We start from the raw sequence: 23,039 nt of genomic DNA, 5'->3' as shown, positions 1-23,039 counted from the left end.
ACACGTGTAGAGAGAGGCAATGTGGGGACAAAGGAATTTGATTTGAAAGTGAGGCAGAGCCCAGATGAAATCTGATGCCAGGACTCGGAACAGAAGCTCGAGCGCCTAGTTACCGAAGGCCACGAAATGAAGCGTGATGTCGGGAGGCCGTTGGGTTTTAGGTGAATCAAAACATATTCCTGTCACGGTCACCACCTCGGCTTCCTTCCCAAGAGGCCACTGGGTTCCACCCTCTTCCCCTCATCCCTCCGCCCGTCAGCTATAAACGGCGGAATGGCGGGATTGATTTGTGGCTTACAACACAGCCCATGTTCAGCTGATCACCAGGCACTGCCAGATGCTCCCCCTTTGGTCCTCCTCCTCTATCCCCTTTCTGTCACTCAGACCCAGGAAATTAACCAATCAACATCCATCAGAGTCCCAGGGTCAGCCCACCAAGGCCCTAGTGGGAGGAGATTAGCTCTGAGCTGCTGCAATGTATTGTAATGTGGGCCAAGACACACCCCTTCTCAAGCCTCATTTCCATGTATGCATAAGCATTCGATTCACCCGTAGTCCTCTGGGAGGAAGAGGCCAAGGTTAGATGTCAGAGGTGGAATCAACCTATTAATACCCACTTTTAGAACTTGAAAAATGCTCACAGACCCAAAACTTGAGAGGCCAACGCTCAGCTCGCTGTAGAGGAAGAGAAGGGCGGGCGGGGGTGAGACTTCCTTTTACTGAGACCGCTGGTATCTCCGTGCTGCTTTGTCATGGTGTGAGAATCCCATCCTCTGCCAGGCTCAAATCATGTTAATGCATTCCCGGGCTGGGGGATGGGTGTCAGCATATCTCCTCTGATCCGAGCGCTAAGAGAAAAGCCCTGCGCGCACGGCATCGCTAATGAAATCTGTGTATTAATTCCCCTGCTGTAGAGAGAAGGCAGAGGGGGCAGTATTCATTCTCGCTACGTTAAACTGAGCGCACAAGAATTTCACCGAGCCGCCACGACTATTTTAGAAGGAAAAGAAAATAAGTCGGACATTTTCTATCGATGCGAAGACAGACGGGTGATTGGACGTGAATTAAAATGCTAATGCGATAACTTCCTGGGAGCAGGAAGACAGACTGTTCGGCCAGCCAGGTACTGCGTGGGCTGGAGACAGGTGGTGAAGGAGGAGAAGGAGGATGACAAACCGGCTGAGACAAAGAGCAGGACGGTGGTTGTAAATAAAACAATCGAGCACGTCGCAGGCCACGGTGGGCAAGCCAGCGATTCAGATCCAGTCTCCCTTCCTCACCAGACACGGCCACACTGACAGGACCCCAGGCATGTGGGGAGGAATGAGAGCAAACTGAACACTCTCTGTACAGCAGAGCTTGATCCCCTGGGCACACTCAGCGCCAGAGGGCTGAGCCGCAGGCATAGTGGATAGCAGCCTTTTTGTCCAGGCCTGCCGGACAAGCAAACGCTAAAAGGCCCAGGCCCACCAGACTAGCTAACGCTAAAAGGCCCAGGCCCGCTGGACAAGCAAACGCTAAAAGGCCCAGGCCCACCAGACTAGCTCACGATAAAAAGCCAAGGCTTGCCGGACAAGCAAACGCTAAAAGGCCCAGGCCCGCCGGACAAGCTAATGCTAAGAGGCCAAGGCTTGCCAGACTAGCTAACGCTAAATGGCCCAGGCCTACCAGACTAGCTAATGCTAAAATGCCCAGGCTTGCCAGACTAGCTAATGCGAAATGGCCCAGGCCCGTCAGACTAGCTAACGCTAAAAGGCCAAGGCCTACCAGACTAGCTAATGCGAAATGGCCCAGGCTTGCCAGACTAGCTAATGCTAAAAGGCGAAGGCTTGCCAGACTAGCTAACGCTAAAAAGCCCAGGCTTGCCTGAATAGCTAACGCTAAAAGGCCCAGGCTTGCCGGACTAGCTAATGCTATAAGGCCCAGGCTTGCTAGACAAGCTAACACTAAAAGGCACAGGCATGCCAGACTGTGTGGCTCCCGCTAAAAGGCCACGCTCTGCATCCCAAACTGGCAGGCAGGCAGAGCAGAACATTTTTTCATTAGGCGGTGCCTGGGCAGGGCATGGGGGGGGGGGGGTTCCTCTGTTCCTGGCTGCCAAGTTAGCCAATGTGTGTGGGGTTGTGTGGTTTGTGAGAGTGAGTGAGTGTGTGGATGTGTGAGTGAGTGTGCGAGTGAGAGGTGTCTCAGGCAGCTGGCAGTGTTATGCAACAGGAAGAGACTGAGAGGTAGAGCAGCGTTTAACAGACTCGTTTGTCTATAATTTGTGAACCCTGGGATTCTGCAATAACAGAGCTGAACTATTGCCAATACACCATGTGGAGGTCCTCACTAGAGCTCACATCTGTAAAACGTCCCCTCTAGTGGGGACTTACAAGGAAGAAATCTGTGAAATCTATCGCATGCAGACACTTTCCGTTCAAGCAGGGCGGGAAGGAAACACTTTATACTTCACCCCTATCCTCTGACAGGAAGAGCCAACACACACACACACATACACACACACACACACAAATACACACACATGCGCAGACACACCGGGCAAACACTAATGAAACACTGGCACAGGACGAATGCGCACACGCAGCATGCACACTGCTAGAGCCTTCACACACACACACATACACACACACACACACAAATACACACACATGCGCAGACACACCGGGCAAACACTAATGAAACACTGGCACAGGACGAATGCGCACACGCAGCATGCACACTGCTAGAGCCTTCACACACACACACACACACACCTCTCTGCATCCTCTCACCTCTCAGGAGTCCCCTGATGTGGGCGAGAGAAGAGCTGCCACTTCCTGTGAACCACCCATCTGCCCCTGAGCATCAAGCAGCCGCCTCGCCATCTGACCATACTGTACACCATCTACAATACAGTACTCTCCCACACGGACAGCACGCATTCACCAGCTCTCACACAATAACTCACACACACCCACACATGCACACACTCACACTCTCACACACATATAGCACACATTCACCAGCTCTCAGACAATAACTCACACACACTCACACTCGCACACACATGCAATACACATTCACCAGCTCACACAATAAATCACACACACTCACACTCTCACACACGTAGAGTACACATTCACCAGCTCTCACACACACACAATAACTCACACACCCACACATGCACACACTTACACTCTCACACACGTACAGCACACATTCACCAGCTCTCACACACACAATAACTCACACACACGCACACACTCACACGCACAGCACACACAACAGCTCTCACACACACAATAACTCACACACACGCACACACTCACACGTACAGCACACATTCACCAGCTCTCACACACAATAACTCACACCCCCACACACTCACACACGTACAGTACACGCACTCAAACATGTACAGTACACATTCACCAACGCTCACACACCCCCCCAATAACTCTCATACACACAATAGCTCACACATACATGCGCACATCAGAAACATAAATATCCACGTGTACAAAGACGCATGCACACACAGGAGAAGGCAGTGATGGAGGGAAGGGAGGAGAAGGCAATGATGGAGGGAGGAAAGAAGGGAGGAGAAGGCAGTGATGGAGGGAAGGGAGGAGAAGGCAGTGATGGATGGAAGGTAGGAGAAGGCAATGATGGAGGGAGGAAAGAAGGGAGGAGAAGGCATTGATGGAGGGAAGGGAGGAGAAGGCAATGATGGAGGGAGGAAAGAAGGGAGGAGAAGGCAGTGATGGAGGGAAGGGAGGAGAAGGCAGTGATGGAGGGAAGGGAGGAGAAGGCAGTGATGGAGGGAAGGGAGGAGAAGGCAGTGATGGAGGGAAGGGAGGAGTAGGCAGTGATGGAGGGAAGAAGGGAGGAGAAGGACAGTGAGGGACGACAGCAGCTCCTCCTTGTGCAGGGGCCACTCAGGCAGGCAGAGCCTCAGTTCCACTCAGACTCTCTGTCTTTCTCATCTCTCCTCCTCTGCCAACAATGCACTCTCCGCCATTCCTCCACACGAGAGAAAGCGTTATTAATCTCCATCCAGACTGTCACTCTGGCACAGGCCCACACCCCACCCCTAAACGCCCGCCTCGCCCTACTGCCCAACGGCCTCTTAACCAAGGAGCCAATCCCACATTACAGCCAGGACAGTGCACACACACACGCAGGTACACACACGCATAAACACAGGTACACACACACACACACACATAAACGCAGGTACACACACATACACACACACACACACACATAAACGCAGGTACACACACACACACACACACAGAGACGCAGATACACACACACACACACACACATACATAAACACAGGTACACACACACACACACATATATATAAACGCAAGTACACACACACACACACACACACACAAACACACACGCGCCCCCGCACACCACCATGTGCATGCAAAAAAAGATCAGTCACAAAGAGACACGTAATGGGACAGAAACACAAACACACACACACACGTGTTAGTTTCCCAAATCAGCAGTCAGTGCGATGGACCGCCCTCAGTACTGGATGTCACCATTCTCAGCATTTCACTTCTGGTCAAGCGCCACCATCACCAAATCCAACAGCCTTCACTGTCCTCCCCCCCCCCCGCTCAAACTCTCGCCAAAACCGCTAACACCACTTACCAGCCCCCCAGCGCTCCTCTGCTGACAGCGCGCTGCCCCTCACCGCCGGCCTGCGTGCAGAGCGGGCCTCTTTAGCCGCTGCCGTCCGTCAGAGATCAAAGCTCAGACGGGCGCGACGGGGGGGGGGGGGGGGGGGTAGCGCTATTCGGCACCGCGCGCGGGATTTATGTATTTATTCACCGGCAGGAACCCCGCTTCTAAAGGTCAGCCAATTTTCCAGGTCACCGGGCAAACCCGCGCGGCAACGAGCGGGCTGCGGAACACGGCTGGCGTCGCCACGGCGCCCGCCCGCCGCCCAGCCGCCGCTCAAGATCCGGCACGCGCGGGATTCTCCGCCGTAATGAGTTTCAAAGGTCAAACGCCGCAGCGAAAGATTAATGGGGCTTTATACATGAGAGATGCTGGATTACATGTTCCAGTGTGCTAAAAACTCCTTTTTGTAGTGTGGGGGGGGGGTTAAGATGGCAGGTAAGACTGCAGACAAAGCAGATTTTCTACAAAGCTGTGGTGGAGTGGTTCGGGGGGGGGGGGGGGGGGGTTTCTAAGAACCAGACCATCCCCCCCTCCTCCCTCCCTCCCCTCCCCTCCAGTACAGCCCTACAGCAGCCAGGATGTATTGAACATTCATTAGTCTAATTGTCACAGCAGTTGATACGGGCTGCGGACATGAACGATGAATGCATTCACGTCACTGGGCTTAGTCGGCTTAAAACGCCGGCGATTCCACTGATTGCGTACACCTGAAGAGGCCACTTCAACGCCTGACACAAAATAGGAGTTTAGGCGAAGTGCGCTAATTGAATAATTGGGCAAAATTTCCAGAAGTTTCTGAAACACCGCAATACTGTGCACTCACATACCTCAGACCAGGGTCTGAATCAACCCCCATAAGTACACAAACACAGACAGACATATTACTCACACCAATCAACTCCACAATGGGAAAAACATGTAAGCTAGTTGGTAAGTAGCAGGCTCCTGCAGTGAGCAGGTTATGATTGAACCTCATATATTATTTGCAGCACGCATGTGCAAATGAAAAACATAACTGAAAAACTGCCATATGACTCAAAGCCCTTAATAAAATGAGAACGTGTTTAGAAAGGGGCAGTGCATTCAGAACTTTCAGCAGCGCAAGCTGAGATACCCCAGGGGAAAACAAAGAGCAGGATGTTAACATTTGATAAGTCGCCATGGAGCAAGCTGGCAGATTACAGTTTTAGTTCTCCCTCAGTTCAATCTTCTTTCCGCTCAGCTTCATTTTAAATGCGCGTCTGAAAGACGGCAGAACAGCAGACAGTGTGAAAATAACGTCACTTTGCAACGTCACTCAGCACAGTGAACCATGCCGCCAACCAGTCCTGGGTCAAATACCTCATCATTTTGGACTCAAATACTTTTCTGTGCTCAATTGATCTTGCCTGGTGCAAATGAGCCAACAAAGAGGACAAGAAGGTGGGGTTTGCACTTTCTGAGAGTATTTAATATGTTCCAATACACCAGACAAGCTCAGTAAAGCTTAGAAAAGTATTTGAATCCAAAACAATTACAGTATGTGTTTGACCCAAGTCTGCCCCAACACAGACACATCAAGTGGGCCCCCTACACTTTTCTATAAAACCCCAATGTAGACTTAGGGAGTGGAACACTGAGACAGACCCAGCTATTGGACTACCTATACACTCCCGAGATGAGTGTAATATTTTGAAATATGTAAATACAAACAATTTAGTTTTTGCTTAAAAAATAATTAAGCCATTTATAATTAATCTGTATATGGGGTGGCAGGGTAGAGGGAAGTGGGCTTTGGAGTTTAGGTGTACTGCCATGGTACCCTTGAGTAAGCTACTTCACTTGAATCATTTCAGTAAACATCCAGCTGAATGAATATGTATATACAGTATATAAGAAATATGAGTCCCACTAGTCGAAGAAGGTGTTGCACATAGCTAATGCAAGAAGCAAAGAACAGCAATCCCCCGCAGACAAATATAATTAAATCACACTAACATTTAATTTCAAATGCAAATTCCACATTGTACTACCACGCTGGTAAAACTCTCCTGAAATTTAGAGCAAAACAGTGATACATTAAATTTAGCTTCCCCCCCACACCAATCAAAACCCAGTAACATAGGGGTGTCATAAAGGGGATGTTCACCATATAGAAATAGGTTCTTGTACCTTATTGAAGTGCATAGAAGAGCTTGTGCATTAACTTTAACTGCAGTGAACCATCCCTTTAAATGGGGCTAAATTAAAAGGGCACTTGAGAAGGTGATGGAAGCATATTTAAAGCCTGTTGTGCCTGCAGTTAAAAAGAGTTAAACTAATTATCTTCTGTCAAACATTTAAACCTTTAGGAAACATTTAGTAAACTACTAATTTAAACATTAAATGATTAACAACCATAACAGACATAGGAGGGAAAGGGAGGCAAACCAAAGACCGATTCTAACTGGTACAGTCCCATTTCACTTTCGATTTAATAACAGTATATCCGAAGAGCAACACGTAGACATTTCAAAAACAAGAGCAGTCTGTTTTAGACTTTATGGGATTACTGGTGTAAGACAGTCTGCCAGCACACACACACACACACACACACACACACACACTTAGCAACTGTTCTCAACAGAACATCCAGACCTGCGATCCCACACCTGAATAGGAGGGTAACTGAGGAGCTGTGTGTAGTTATGTGGCTGCTCAGACCTAGGCACACAGCAGCCTTGTGCCTGGGTGCGGCGGAGGGGGTTATATAAACCCCGCACATGGAGGAGAACGAGCAGACTGTGCATTTAAAACTTTCCCCCGCAACCAAGCCTCCGGCCCCCAGAGTCTTCACTTCAGATTTTCCTCCATTAGTATTGACCAACTCTGAGGCGCGCCTGCGCTCCCCGTATTAAACTTTTACCCACTTTAACGCTTGGATAAGCCTGGAGGGCTACATCAGCGTTTGATTATTATAAAGAAAAAGAAAACAAGATGAAATTTTCTGAAAACATTCCGCCGCCTCTGTCAGCAGTCTAGACCGCTGCCCCTCCCTACCGCCCACATATAGCAGAAGCCTGCCGGCCAATCAGATGCCAGCAGCATACAGCACAGACTTGCCATGCAATCAAATGCCAGTAACATACAGCACAGACATGCCACCCAATCAAACACCAGCAACATAAAGCACAAACCGACCACCCAATCAAACGCCAGCAAAATACAGCATAAACCTACCTGCCACCCAATCAAACGCCAGCAGCATACAGCACAAACCCGTCACCCAATCAAATGCCAACAACATACAGCACAAACTCCCCCACCGAAACAAACGGCAGCAACATACAGAACAAACCTACCTGCTGCCCAATCGAACGCCAGCAACATACAGCACAAACCTACCTGCACACACATTCTCTACCTGAACAAACATCCCCATGTCTGCACACCTCCCTCCCTCCAATCTCAGCCAGCCAGTCATGCACCAAACCCCACTGACCAGAACACTGCTAGAGTCACATTCACTCCACCAGCTATACAGCAGAGCATTGGCCTCACTGGACACAGGAAAATCAAATCTCCTTTCCCCATTCACACAACATATGAGCTGCACAAAAACTACTGTGGCGCATTGTTAGACTACAACACACATGCAGTCACAAACCAAGGCACACACACACACATGCACACATGCAGTCGCAAACCAAGGCGCGCGCGCACACATGCAGTCAGGCACACTTGCACTTGCAACTCACATCAAACTCACGCTCTCCCAATTGCACAAACAGAAACGCCCAAACACACACACATGCACATACACACAAACAGACACACATACAGACCACAGACACACACAAAAGGACACACAGATACACAGACGCAGACACACATAAACCCTCAAAGCCTATTTCAGTAAACCTTCTCTTGCATTGCTTATGCAAAATATGAAGGCCATTTAGATGAGTGGTGGACATCAGGGCGACGGCCCCTGTCTCTCCCCCTCTCCTCTGTCACAACACACACATCCACCAAGCTCCGGGAGAGAATGTCACGGACACGCCTGCCAACTTCACAAATCACCCCGACCTTTAGTGCCCGAGGAAGACACCGCTCTCAGATCCAAGGGCAGCCACAGCCAAGCAGCCAAGGAGAGACGGGGACCTGCGCATCGCTCCGGAATATTCCGGCCCTTATTAAACCACAGCACCGCAACTACTGAGCGAGGGCCACGGTTCCTTTTTTGCGCTTGTTATTTCTACTCATTTCTGTTTTCGCTCAGCTCATAAAACAAACTCAAACACAAGCCAAAGGGGCACGCAGTGTGAGCCGGACCCGGGCGCTCAGCGTGAGGACGGGGGGGGGGGGGGGGAAGGGGAGAGGGGAAGCGGCGCTCAGCGCTGTCTGCGGGAGACGTGTCGGGGGCGATGCGATGCGAAGGGACATCGGCGCGGCTCCGGCGGAAAGCTGCGGAATCGATGTGACAGCGCTGACACGACGCGGCCGGAGACGCCGCGCCAGAGTAAACACCAGACGAGACGGCGCCGCCGCGGCAACGGGACCGGCGGAGCCGCGGGACGAGGAGGGGAGGCAGAGACGCGGGCGGAAAATGAGCCGGGATGAGGTGCCAGGGCGGGTTAGCGCTGAGGGGAGGGGAGAGGGGGGGGGGGGGGGGAGGGGAGACACCGGCCCCCCAGGCCTGGCCGAGTTAACGCTCCGTAACCGAGCGCGCGGTGTGAGTGGCATGGTAATGCCTCCACGTACGCTGCAGTGAAAGCCCCCCCGCCTGCCTCCACGGCCCCCCTCACCTCTCTCAGGTGCCAAGAGGCATCTCAGATGTCACCTGGAGCAGGAGGTGGACAGGACATGCATGCAAAAGGACAGCGCTTTGAAATTGTTCATTCAATGAAAAGCATGTAAAAAAAATTATATAGTACTATTATTATTATTATTATTATTATTATTATTATTATTATTATTATTATTGAAAGGACCAGTGAATACAGGTGGAGTGAAAAAATATTATTGTAGGGGGTCAAATGGTACAAGGCAAAATGCCTAATGCCACACATACACACTCTCATGCACCTCTCTTGACGAGACAGACAGGCAGTCTTCAGCATAGGCTGCTTTCAGAGCAATTCATTGCTGTCACAACATTAATTACGGGCTATTCTCCAATCTGCCAGACTGGATGAGCCCGGCTGACTTTGTTCCTTGTGTGATATGCGTCCGAGCCTGCGCGACTCAGAGCCCGTTGCGAATCTAGGCTGGTTGGAATCCCACCGCCTGTCCTGCTCTTGTGTCTGTGCGTGCACGCTGTCCTCAGCTCAGATGCGCTCCAGCGCTCCAACTAGACGCTAAGAATTGGACACGCAAACGCCAAGCGAAATATAGAGACCGCCAATAAACATCACCTCCAACAACTTGCAGTGCCGTGGCGACACTAATGGCTGTGCTCCGAAATTAAGCGACGAAGACAACAAGCGCCTACAGAGGAATTAACTAAAATGAGGGAGACTTTTACCATCAAAGCGTGAGGTAGAGATCTTCCCCAAGCTCCGTCCAGCTGTCCATAAGGACCAATACCAACCTAACATTCAAATATTTTTGAGACGGAACTAGTCACTGGTGATAGTTCCATGATACGAGCAGCTAACAAATGTACATTAATTAAAGATGCAGCTGAAGATATGCGTATGAAGATACGAATGTGCAAATAGCGAGCAAATTGCCACAAGCAAAATTTCACCAATAACCTCACCAGATATTAAATGGCAAAGAGACTAAACTTCTGCGGTTTCATACTCCGTCTTAAAATATTTTACAGGCTATCATTTTTGTGCAGCCCGTGGCGGCTAGAACAAGAGTGAATATTTGGGATAAGAATGACTTTTTAAAGGCGCATTGCTTATCACAGTACCACTTTTTGTTCCAATGCATCCTTCGTAATCGTGAATACCTTGGTCTCAATTCATTCAGTTGTCGCCCCCGCCCCCGCCCAGGTGACATTCATATTGGTAAAACACCATACTGTTTCACACACTGCTCAACTTTTTAGAGTTTACAATATGGTGCAAAAAGCGATAAACGATATTGCAAACCACGTTATATCCTCTGTCAAACGTAGTCGCGTCCTTTTAACTTTGTAGTAGCATAGGAATCCGTTTGTACACCTGCAACGTGAACTGAGATTTTATGGGGCAAATTTCAACAGATATTCACTTGCTATCTCTGTAACTGACAACGCAGAACATAACGACTTACCTTCTTCGGCGCAGCAGTCCTGCTGTCTATTCAGCAAAAATATCCAAAGTAACAGCGATATCGTTTTAAACAGCTCCATGTTTGACTGGCCAGGTTCGCTGAGCTCTTGTCATGTCTCTCCTCTCTCTCACATTAGACACTCACCAGTGCGGGAAAAGAGCCGTCCAGGCTTCTGCGAGACTACAGTTATACGTGCCATATTTGGTATCTCGGGGGAGGGCATACAGGATTTGATTGACGTGGTGAAGGCGCAATCAACTTCGACTTCGAAACGAGGGTATGAGAAGGTCGCCAATCAGAATGTACTGAGTTAGACAGCATAGATAACAGCCAGGTGTTACTCCGCACAAATCTCTCACAAAACATAGAATGAATTTATTTATCGCTTTAGTCATTATAACATAATGTATTTGGCAGTGTGTTGAAGACTCCAAGAGCCCGCCTCCGCACCTCACCAACCTTATACTGAAATTTGGGCTAGCACATTATTAAAGATGTAAACGGCTTATGTCTCAAATAAAATACTTACATTTAGTTTTGTATATGTCCAAATTATTCTCACAGTGTTTTTCGAATTAAATAAAGACAAAGCAGTATTAGGAGGATTACACCCCGTATAAATAGAATTATAGCTATCGGAGTTTACATAATTGACTGGCAATGGAATTTACAATGAACTTTTGTCCCATAAGCACACGATAGAGGACGGCATTTCCTAATTTTGCAGCGTATAAATAAATATATGTACAGATGAGTCCGAGTAAAACCATGTTATTGTTATGTAATTTGTGTTATGGGTTGTCAGTTGTGGCATGAGGCATCTAAGAAACTGATTGGATAAATAAACTAGCTACTAAACCCGGAGTCGAGGAACCACTTTTCCAGGTTGATGCACTTCTCCAGGAAAACGAGCGAAAATTAATACTTAATAATCGTTTTCTGGGGGCATGAGCGCGTTTCTATGGAATGTGTGTTGGAAGTGGAGAATCACGTTAATAATTGAGAGGACGAACAGCCGCTTAACATCTGAAAAAAATAGTTTAGTAACACTTCGAAGATAATCACGGTGATTGTCACAATAAAATAGATTTGAAACATTAGAAACATTAACATAAAATGGGATTCGTGCTCACTTGAAACTGCAGAGTAACTCACTGTCGCCGACTGGCATTTTGGGTTAAAATTAACATTTTGTGATTAAAAATAAATAAAAAAGAAGTCCGCATTTTGCTTTGTCCCTCTTCATATTTCGACCACGAAATGCCTGTGCAGATTTAAGATTCCCTCACCCTCCCTGACAACCAGACTTGCTTGGTTAATTGGCCTATACATATTCATATAATCCGCGTACAATACATTTGGCCCAGCTCACCAGGTATATTCTCAATATACTTTAATCATTTATCGTTTCCCTAAAGAGATGGTTCATCTGTGACGTTTTGTTCCTTTATCAAAGAAAACCTTAAATGTACTGCAAATGTACCGTTACTAATCTTTGAAATTAAAAAACCTCAAATACCCATCATATGTATATTCCCAAGATATAATGTCGAGGCTATATGATCCATTTATCTGTGTTTCCATGGTAACATGTGGTCATTTTTTAAGAGAAGTTATTTTTAGTTACGGTAATTATAGGTAGGCTATATAATCAGGGGCAATAGTAATCCTGCAAATTATCCTTCAATGATCTGGCACATAATATGTGCAAGATATTGCTATTCTCTTTTCAGATATTCAGGTATCACATACAACACACCATGCAGAATGTTAGTGTGTTGCAGTAGTAGTAGTCAGTGACACTTTATTGCATGATCCTCCAAGTAGCTGCCATGTAACAAAGCCATGTTCTGTTGACATTTACACTGGCTATTTTTCTGGCTTTCTCTATTTTGCAGCTGTATGTGATTCATCTGTGATGAATAAAAATGTTGCCTAAATATTTTCCCATACAAAGATGTGAATTATGAAGTTTAAAAAAGCTACTCTATGTGAAGAATCAGAATATCTTTGTATCCAACTCTTCCTTTGTAGCTCTCCCCCTCTCTACCTCTCCGTTCTCCTCTTTTACTCTTTATGTTATCACTCACTCTCAGCACACACAAAACAGACACACACACACGCGCGCACACACACACACACACACACACACGTCCGCTCTCTCTCCCTACTGTACTTTTCGCAATTTCAATCTTTAATGACCACCTAATGAAAAGAGCAAGTCAGCATACATGATGTTACTGAAGCAGTAAGCACAACTCAATGTAAAAGTCATACTGTTATAAATGAAGAATGAAACCCAGTCCCTTCCCCAAGAAAGACCAGGACCATAGATGAAGCGAAGCTTATGCCCGGCACAGCTACCGGCTGTACGCCCTGGTTTCATCCGGTAGGGTCCGCTCTGTGTCAATTTGGCCCTGAATGAACCCAGTCAAATCAATCTCTTCACGTTGCGGGTCACTGCTGAATCATATTGGATGGGAGCTGCCATTCTGCATGCCATATCTGACATTGCCTAGAATGCATGAGCTCAAGAGTTGCATTTATAAACAAGTGATCATTTCTCCCAGACAGTTTGTGAAGATAAAATGATGTTTTGTTCTCCTTTAAGATTCATTATCGCATTACAATTTCATGCTAGGTTAGCTTCCGACATTTGCCGTCTCCCTGCTTTAAGTGAAAAGAATAGAGAAGGAGGAGAAAATCTGTCACTTGACCTTTTGTTCTGTGGTTATAGTTGCTGTCATTCAAGTGTAAAAAATAAGCGTTAAGATGCTCTTTAGGAAATGCACAGATTTGATATGACACAGTGCACAGTGCCCTGTAGCCAAACACTGTATGGGTTAATCACTCCGTTTCAGACAGAGAATTCAGACAGCGCAGGCGTATACATCTTCTAGTTATTATGAATAAATTGAGTCTGATCACAGCAGTTCATTGAAAATTGTTAATGTGACACACAGGGATTTGCTACACTCATAATGCGATAAAGAGTTGCTTAAAAGGACTCAAGGGAGTACCTTGCTCTTGGTCTTTGAGGAAATAAATATATGTTTTAAGACCCACACTGAATTAGCTCTTACCTTTTTCTCATAGTGCTAGTTTAAGACTGGCTTTATTCGTTGCACTTTATTTTTTATAATCTCGTACACACCTATTTCAATTGTCCAGATATTTCTTGAGTATGTTTTGCCATCTAGTGAACTAAGTGTGGTACATTGGTGATGAGGTTTAATATTGTAAGGGGGCAGAGAAATAAAAAGGGGAAATGCTAGATGTATTTAACACTGCAACTCCAGATGACAGTTTAAGCTGAAACCTCCAGTGTGGAAGGGCATTGAGAAAAATAGGCAGTTGGGAATCTGAAATCTATCTACCAAGGACACTGTTCTGATGTTATGGTTTTGTCTGAATTATAAAGGCGTTGGGGGAAAAGTGAAAAGCTATGGCCCATTAATTTCAATGAGTTGTCATATTATTTTAATAATATTCTCATAATTCATTTTATCATTTGTCACACCATGGGGCGTCAGGGCCTAATGCCCAGATAAAAATACTTTAATATCACCTCAGCATTTCACCTCAAATTGTGACAACCAATGTGATCTGCGGTTTTTTAACTCTTTCGCAGGAATCAATGATTGCAGCACTTTAAAGTTTGGCAGGTAGTTTGCTAGTTTGATGCTACATTCCTGTGGTTCAGTGTGTTACTTTCAGTTTTCAAAGACCAGCCTCCATATATGACATACACAAATGCATGCTCAAAGAGAAATCTCTTCCACCTTCCAAAGGATTTAGAAATAGAGAGGAGATCAGTTGTTGGATCTCATGGCATTCTACTTCCATTGACTTCAGTCATCAAAATATTCAGCCACCAGGGTCAACGGTGGACATGGGCAATTATAAAGATTTCCATTAAACAAATAGAGTTGCTACACATGTTGCCATTAATCACGTTAACCCATGAATTAACCACACAAAAAAATATACAAACAGATACACTCTCGTTATGGTTGAATGAACTCTGGAATTAGCTGAAAAAAATACCATTAAAGCACTGACGGTAAAACATTAGAACAAAATGGGGAAACGGAAAGCATTAACAAGCTGTAAACATGCATCAGTGTGCAAACTGGAACCTTAAGGGGCCGTGCTTTGCTGATTAATCAGTCCCATTACAACTGTTTATTGTGATGGCTGAATCTTCCTTGGTGGAATATCCTCAAGGTCAATCATGGCATATACCGAGACACAGGGGAATCTGATCCTGAGACAGCTTGGACTGAAAACCAGCACGAAAACAGCGAATAGTGCATGTTCAATATTGAGAGAAACGTCATACTCGTCCATTTAATTCATACTCTCTTGAAAGGCTGACCATAGCCTGAACACTACGGCAGGAGATGGACCATAAAATAAGCTTGGGAGGAAAGAAAGGGAAGGAGAGAAAGGCCAGCTGAATTATGCAGAGTGAAGAGGCAGTGTGGCAGTTTGCAGATAAGAGCTGTGACTAAATAATCAGGAATAATAGCGTGATCCGCGCGGACACGTTCCCGGGCACTCCGTCCATGAGAACTCATCTCCGGACGCATGCCACGGCCGACGCACCCCCAGCGGGAACGTAATCCTCACGATATCCCACTAACGCTAACAGCCAAAATATCAGCTTTTTCAAATAGCTATAGAGACGCATTTAAAAAAGTCAAACCGATTATTTAGATTGACACCATTTGCTTAGAAAACCCTCCGAATATTTGTTTACTGGAACCAGGAACTAGGAATTGTCTGGCATTTATCAGTGCTGTTTAAACGCAGCGCAGGTGATGGGAGATTAACAGTAGGCCTAACTGCTGTTTCCAATCTATTGAACAAAGTTCAGGCCAGACAACAGACAGACAACCCGCCCCCAACTGCTTCATATCACATGTCATTTTATAAAATTCAGCGGCCATAGATGTCATTCAGTCATTTCAACTCTGCCTCTCTCTACTACTAAAGAGCCTGTGTGATTTCTTATGTGAGTCATTTCACATCCACTTCAGACACTTTAGTGGTTTATTGCCATTAGAAAGCCAAGGCCATTTTGTTGAAAGGGTAGTGTAGCCTACATTATATATTTTTTTAATGGTTAAAATTTATTCATACACAACTAAAATTAATTCAATTTTCACACACACACAGACACACACACACAAATGCACACAAGTACACACACATGCACACGCACTTCTTGGACCTGTGGAAAAACAGGCACTTTTATTTTGGCAATATTTTTCTGACATAACCACTGTCACTGTCATTTTATGCTTTAGTACAAACATTCACATTATTTAGTACTTGGCTGGCGTAACAAAGGCTGCACCAGGCTTTGTTCATGTCGGCTTTGTATAAAAACAAAGCAAAGGATGGAGAATTACTTGGTGCTGAGAACGGCTCTAATCACTGTCTGGTGAGAAAGCATGTGATCGGATTTTAGGAGTTAATATACATTAACAGATATGTGTAGAGTATTTTCTGCAGAGAAGAAAAGGGGGCTGAGAAGATACTGTTGTAGAGAGAGTAGAGAGAGAGAAGCTGAGGGAGCAAGTGAAAAATGTGTTGATTTGCCAGCATGGTCTGAATGTCCCTGGAGACACCAATGAGAATTTATCATGAAAGACAAATAGCCATGTTTCCATGGTCTTCTCCCTTTCGCATCCCGACTGGGTGTGGGAGCCTGAGTGTGTGTGTTTGCATCTGTGTGTGTGTGCGTGTGTGCGTACGCGCGTGAGTCTGTATGCATGCATGTGCATTTTATGGCAGTGGATGAAGGAGATATCTTTTTTGTGCAGTATGGTGGGTGCAACACGGACAGCAAACGATTTTGTGTGTGTGTGTGTGTGTGTGTTTGTGTGCAGGATTACCACTGCAAGTGTATTAATGTGTGGGCGGTTGGGTGTTTTTACACGTCAGTGTTCTAACGGTCTGGCAAAGTAGCGCTAAAGTTATCCACCTTCGCGGCCAAGAGCAACAATGACAATGATGAGATAATTCAGGCGAAGGCCATTACCGCCACACTTTGTGTTTTAAAATAAAGAATCAAGTGGGGGGCTGTCAGAGTGCCTCTGCACAGTGACCTAACCCGGGATACCGTAAGCCTTTTCTCTGCTGGAGTAAAAACCCCTGCCGCCAGCAGCCCATTGTGTCCGCTGGTTTCAGCACTTCTCCACCTCTCTGTCGTCCACCGGGGCATTAACCTCATCCTAAAGGCCAGGCGCGATCCCCTCCTCAGTCTCTGAGGCAAAGATAACCCTGATTGTTCTCCCTGTCCGCACATCTACCTCTTTGCTTTAATCCATTTCGCGGTAAATACCAGAAATCCAATTTCATTGTGTGGAAATTTCTTTCTGCCCAGTGGAACACTGAACGTCAGACACCAATCTTCCTCCTGACACCGTTCTTTCTGTCCTGGCTCTTCTTCAGATGTGCCTGTGCTCCCCCTCCTCGAGCAGCGGAGTTTAGCACTCCCCCTCTCCCCCCTCACACACACACACACACACACACACACACACACACATACCCCATGGCCCAGATACCTTACCTGTTCATGATGGGCCAGTGTGTGAAAGCATGCAGATTTCATCCATTGTTTTGTGGGGTTTCTGGATTCCCTGTAGAGAGGGGGTGTTGAGGCTAGGACACTGTGTTTTCCTCTGGAGAGACCAGGGGGTGGCTAAAGCCGTGCAATGGCTGCTGGGTAATTTTTTGTGCCATTCTGCCAGAATGCCGTTGGTGGGGGGAAAAGGTGCATTTTGCCTAAACATTTATTTGACCAGTATATACTGTAGATATGCTTTGCCACTCAGATATGAAATCCTGCGGAATGAAAGTCCCCCAAAATGAATATGAATATAATAGCCATCGAAGGCCAGGTAACCTTTTCTAAAAACCACTTACAACTCAATCTCACATCAATAGTTGGCTGTGGATTGGTTGTTGTGGTGGCTGATGGGAGAGCTTTGACACAAGAATGACTTCTAGTATCAAACACCAGGTAATGTCTCTTCAAAGCACTTTCAAAAGAATCTTCCAGAGATAGATTGCATGTGATAGCTTGCCGTTGATGTGGATATTTAAGGCTACTGAAGTACTTTGGAAACTCCAGCTGTTCTTTCTCAGGCTGGTCTCATGAATGTGTATTCTCAATGGAAAGGTATGGAGAGGGTTCTTCACTTTGAAAAGTGTGACTCTCAAAGTTGGAGACCCTTGAAATATATTCCATCATCTTGCTGTTTATTGGAGAAACAACCATTTGTTGAGGATGGTGGCTCCTTCCTGGTGTAAAACAAGGCTGAATTTCAATCAAACCCTTGACCAACTCGCTAATTATAAAACTGGGACAGTGGACGGATGGATGTTTACATTCTAGGGGCGAAACAAAATGCTGATACAAAACACAAACAGCTCCTTGAACGCGGCTCTGTTTGTATTGTTTGATTAGAGGGTGCGTCAACATTTTGATTTATTCCTACTTTGTGTCCCTCGCCGCTATCCAATTTCCTGTGAAAACAGGACTATTTGCCTAATTCATTACCATCAAAGCAATTAAGCAGCACGTGAAGAGATCCGTCACGTGGGATGGCGACATGTTTTGAGATGAGGTCATGTTGAAAAATGTATGAACCGCAAAAGGTGAGCAGGCCAAAGGCAGTAGAGAAGCTAACTACATGCAAATGTAAACAGAATATTCATCACGTGTAAATGTGTCCTCCCTGGGATTTTATTGAAGCGTGTGAATCAAGAGAATCATTCCAATCCCTTACTTTTCTCCACCTTGTCCCTTTCTTTGCTCCTGACCTGGAAATCGATTGAGGTCCACCTAGGAGTGAGAAGTAGAAGTTCCCAATCTGTCCTTTGAACAAGAAAACATCATCACATCATTTGGAAAGCCTGATGTATAAATGATCAACCTGTGGATCCACCTTTCCTCATCTGCCACATCTTCAACTTACGTGGCTTTGAACTGATGTTTGAAGGAGTGAGGGCATCCCTAATTCTCGTTTTCTTGATTTTCTTTTCTTTACTTCTTTTTCTTTCATTTTTCATACCCTCTCCCGATGGGTGGAGCTAGGGGCAAGAAAAGGAGAAAAGAAAAGCAAAAAAGGAGAATAGAATGAGCCCAAGATATCGGTGTCAATCTTTGAACTAAACTTTATCCTGTCCTTTGCTATTGAATGTGCACCAGAGAAAGGGAGAGGGGAAACAGATTAGCGCTGATTTGGTTCCCATTTAACAGAGAAAAAAAGAGTCCCAGGTTAGTCACTGTTCAGAAATTAAATGCATTATATGTGTGAAATACTGCCCGTTTGATTGAAAAGCAAAATGTTTGATTACACTTCTCTGAGCCCCTTGGCTGTGCAGAGCAGTAAAAAGAAATGAAATTATCGATTCTGTTACTTTGCCGGGGAACAGTTTGAGGTGGTTTCTGTGCACAAATAACATCATTTTTTAATGGTTCTTTACTCCGAGTTTGCAGTCGGGACTAGCGTATATGTTCCTCTGAAGTGCGTGGTGACAGACACAGTAAGGCTGCAGATACCCGCTTGAGCGCAGGGGCATTTCTGCCCTATGAGGTGCAGACAGCCCTCCTGACCGAGTCCCTCCCTCCCTGTACGATGCCACAGCCACTGGTGCATCAATGTCGTGACTGGAAGCAACAGTCACCACTGACGCAATCAGGATTCAACATCTGACCGCGTGACACATCACTGCACTGCAAGCCAAGATGAGCCACTAGAGCCCCTTATTAATAGCATTTTTAAAATATACCGAAACGGGAGAGCTTATGACCTGACAGAGGTACCAAGGAACCTTAACAATCCAACCTATTATCCATTTTTGTCTAAGATTCCAGATTTGATTTAGGGTTTCATTACATTACATGACATTAATGGCATTTGGCAGACGCCCCTTATCCAGATCAACGTACAGTTGATTAGACTAAGCTGGAGACAATCCTCCCCTGGAGCAATGCAGGCTTAAGGGCCACTACGCTACAGGGGTTTCAGTGGGTTCCAGAGTTTGTCGAGGGTTCCAGATTTTGTCTACGGGTTTCAGATTTGTGCCTTTTTCGTTCCTGCAACTCTGGTCTCCAGAAAAAGCCTGAACGGCCTGCGCTTCGTCATTCTGCCGGAACTCGGAACAGATTTATTCCAGAGACACCAGGTGCAGTGACTCTACATCCGCATAATGACTTCAATTAAACAATTAGAAGTTGGAACAAACAGCAGCAGGCCCCGCGGCCTCTGAGGACAGGAGTTGGCCACCCCTGTGTTAGACTAATGAGTGCATTAAGGGATTCACCTGTCAGGGGTGCCATTGTGTTACCTTGCCCAGACTTCAGTAGGCAGGACGGATAAGCAATGAAATCAGGCCTAACCTAATAATGTCATAATTATACAGGCTTGTTAATGTTAGTCAGTGTGATCAATGCCTCATCCTCCTCCCCTGACACACACAGATACACACACAGATACACACACAAATAAATACACCCACAACTCTCAGCTCCCCTGCTGAGAGCCTTGTGGGTTGATTTCAGAGAAATATAACCTCCTCATACACAGCCCCCCATGCCCAAAACACCACAGCAGTACTTACTCTGTTGTGCACGTGCGGACATACTCATGAGCGCGCACACACACACTCACATGCACACACAGGTGAGAGGCTTGTGAATGATGTGTTGGCTACATGGCTCTGCAGAACCAGGTTAGTGCAGTTAATTAATCAGACAAATGGCTGAAGACCATGAGACACTTAATCAAAGTGATTAACAATTCTTCCACACAGCCAGGGTAAGCTGGACCCAAAGAGGAGAGGGGGGGGTCTGAGAGACCTGTTACCAGTTACATGCTGGCACACTTTCACTGGACCACAGGTGAGCAAAGGACACTAGCAGAGGACTGTGTGTGTGTGTGTGTGCATGTCTATCTGCCCCTGTGTGCATGTATCTATATCCTTCTGTGTGTGTGTGTGTCAGTCCCTATGTGTGTGTGTGTGCGTGTACATCTGTGTGTGTGTGTGCCCGTGTGTGTGTGTGTGTGTGTGTGTGTTTGTGTGTGCGTGTTTGTGTTCTGATATTGACTATCTACTGTGGAGGGATCTGAAGGGATCTGTGAGATTCAAGCTGTGTGAGTGATAACACCGATCGATGATTACAAGAGCCTGCTGCGGCAAAGCGATTCAATCTCCTCAGGCCATCAAATGTGCTCCTCTTATCCTCTGCTTTCCGCCGTGGGCTGCACTGCCCTCCGCTCACCAGCAGGGGGACTGCATTCTGTCACAATGGACCGGTCAACCCAACTGCCGTATACAGTGTATCCCAGAGTCCGGAACCACACGGAACCATGCGCAGAACCCTGAACGGCATTCACCCCTCATGGAGGTTTAGAGAGGAGTGTAGTATAAAGCACGATTCAAGCTTGATCCTCCAGATGACATATAACCTTAGCCATGCGGCGTGCTCCATATTGATCTGCATTGTGAAACTAATTGTGAAAAGCTATTTTATTTACTCTGTAGCATGCTGCAGTCGGAACGGACTGTAGGATTGGAACTATGATGGCAACCACCGTACCGTATGGGCCTTCCGGACAGAGGCTGCCGGATAAAGCATGAATCAGGCTTAGATTTTAACTGGGCTGATAACCTAGGTAGGGTGCTGCCTTTGTACCCTTGAGCACGGTACTTAACCTGAATTGTGTCAGCAAATATCTAGCTCTGTTAATGGTTAGTATGTAAAATAAGGTGCTCTGGATGAGATGCTTATAATGTACCGGCACACAGTTTCTGTAAGGTTTGGCCTGCCAGAGTCTCAGCACTGCAAACAATTGCTGTCTAAACAAGAGTTTTTAATCTTGTAATAAGATTTTATTACAATCTTATTACAAGTAGAATAAGATTGTATTCTACCTCCCAAGTAGAGAAAAAGGCATGTTTTAAGTTACTGTTTGCTTCAGAAGAGAAAATCTCTCCCCCCACTGGCAAATCTTGAAATGAGTCTCACCTCATTGGACTTTTTGAGGCTTATTCAGAAAAAAAAGTAATATAATAAGATGTTAAGTCTGAGGTCATTGAAAAGATCCTTGCAGTGATCGTTTGCAGGGAGCGCTTTTATCTTTTTGATTCCGCGGAACGACATCAGCTTCCGCAGTCGCCCCGCCAAATGGCGTCGCTTACAGCAATCGCGTCCGAACGGCGAGTCTGGACAGAGCTCTCGCCTCGTTTAATCGCGTTACGCCGCGTACTGTAAACATGAATCTTCATTGAGAAAACAGAAAAAGCACCGGGCACACACACGGAGTGAATCAATGTCGTAATGAAATTTGTCACTTTCCGTTCCCGCAGAATTATGACGCGTGATGTGATTACGGGTCCCGGTCCGCTCAGGGAGACGGCGGGCTGCTGAGGCAGAGACAGGAAGCCCTCGTTCTGTAGAGCGTCACAGCGGGCCGAGCTGAATGGAAAGCTGACAGCTTCCTGCTGGAGATGCTCCACACCCCTGCGCGTCTGCATCAGATACTCCTCGGTCGACATTATTCCTTTTATATGAATAGACGCGGTTTTATTGGGGTGTAGAGAGATGGGAAGAATGGGAGCGGGAGAGAAAGAGAGCGAGAGAGAGAGAGAGGGAGGGAGGGAGAGACACACAACAAAGGAGGCTCCGCTGCTTTGAGCTGCAGATTTCGAGGCTCTCGGTGAGCATGTGGACAGCATGTGGATGGGCTGTGCCACCAAGATGCCCAGATTATGCCTCCACTCGAGCTACGGCTCAGCTCGACTGCCTCCCTTAAAAGGCCATTACTGCACAGCCTGAGCGCTTAGCCATGCCCTGAAAACCTCCACTTCGCTCTCCTTTTCCAGAGTCATCCTACATTCAGCCAACCGCTGAGCTTCGGTGGAATTCACTTTTTCTTTCGATGGTTTAATATATTTGCTTTGATTTTCCGTATTAGATTTAAGTCTGGGAATCCCTCCTCATCGGATCAGTTTTAGGGACAAAAGGAGCGGACCAATCAAAGCCCAGAACGATGTGTTATTTGAGGCACAGCCAGTGGGGCTAGCAGAAAGAGGCTCCGTTCTGG

The 23,039-nt window shown here is 46.4% G+C and overlaps 1 protein-coding gene across 1 annotated transcript in view; it reads right to left on the bottom strand.

Moving 5' to 3' along the window:
• The window catches only part of LOC133136394 (ephrin type-A receptor 7-like), a 107,183-nt gene extending 96,114 nt beyond the window's left edge, over nt 1-11,069 (bottom strand). The window contains exon 1 of the mRNA XM_061253850.1: nt 10,915-11,069. Coding sequence (XP_061109834.1) covers nt 10,915-10,993 — 79 coding nt within the window. The 5' untranslated portion in view covers nt 10,994-11,069. The remainder of the gene's footprint in view (nt 1-10,914) is intronic.
• Between the last annotated feature and the right edge of the window lie 11,970 nt (nt 11,070-23,039).

Source organism: Conger conger, chromosome 9, assembly GCF_963514075.1.
Source record: "Conger conger chromosome 9, fConCon1.1, whole genome shotgun sequence".
NCBI lineage: Eukaryota > Metazoa > Chordata > Actinopteri > Anguilliformes > Congridae > Conger > Conger conger.
The sequence above is the reverse complement of the archived record's forward strand: the minus strand, read 5'-3'. Positions and strand labels throughout refer to the sequence as shown.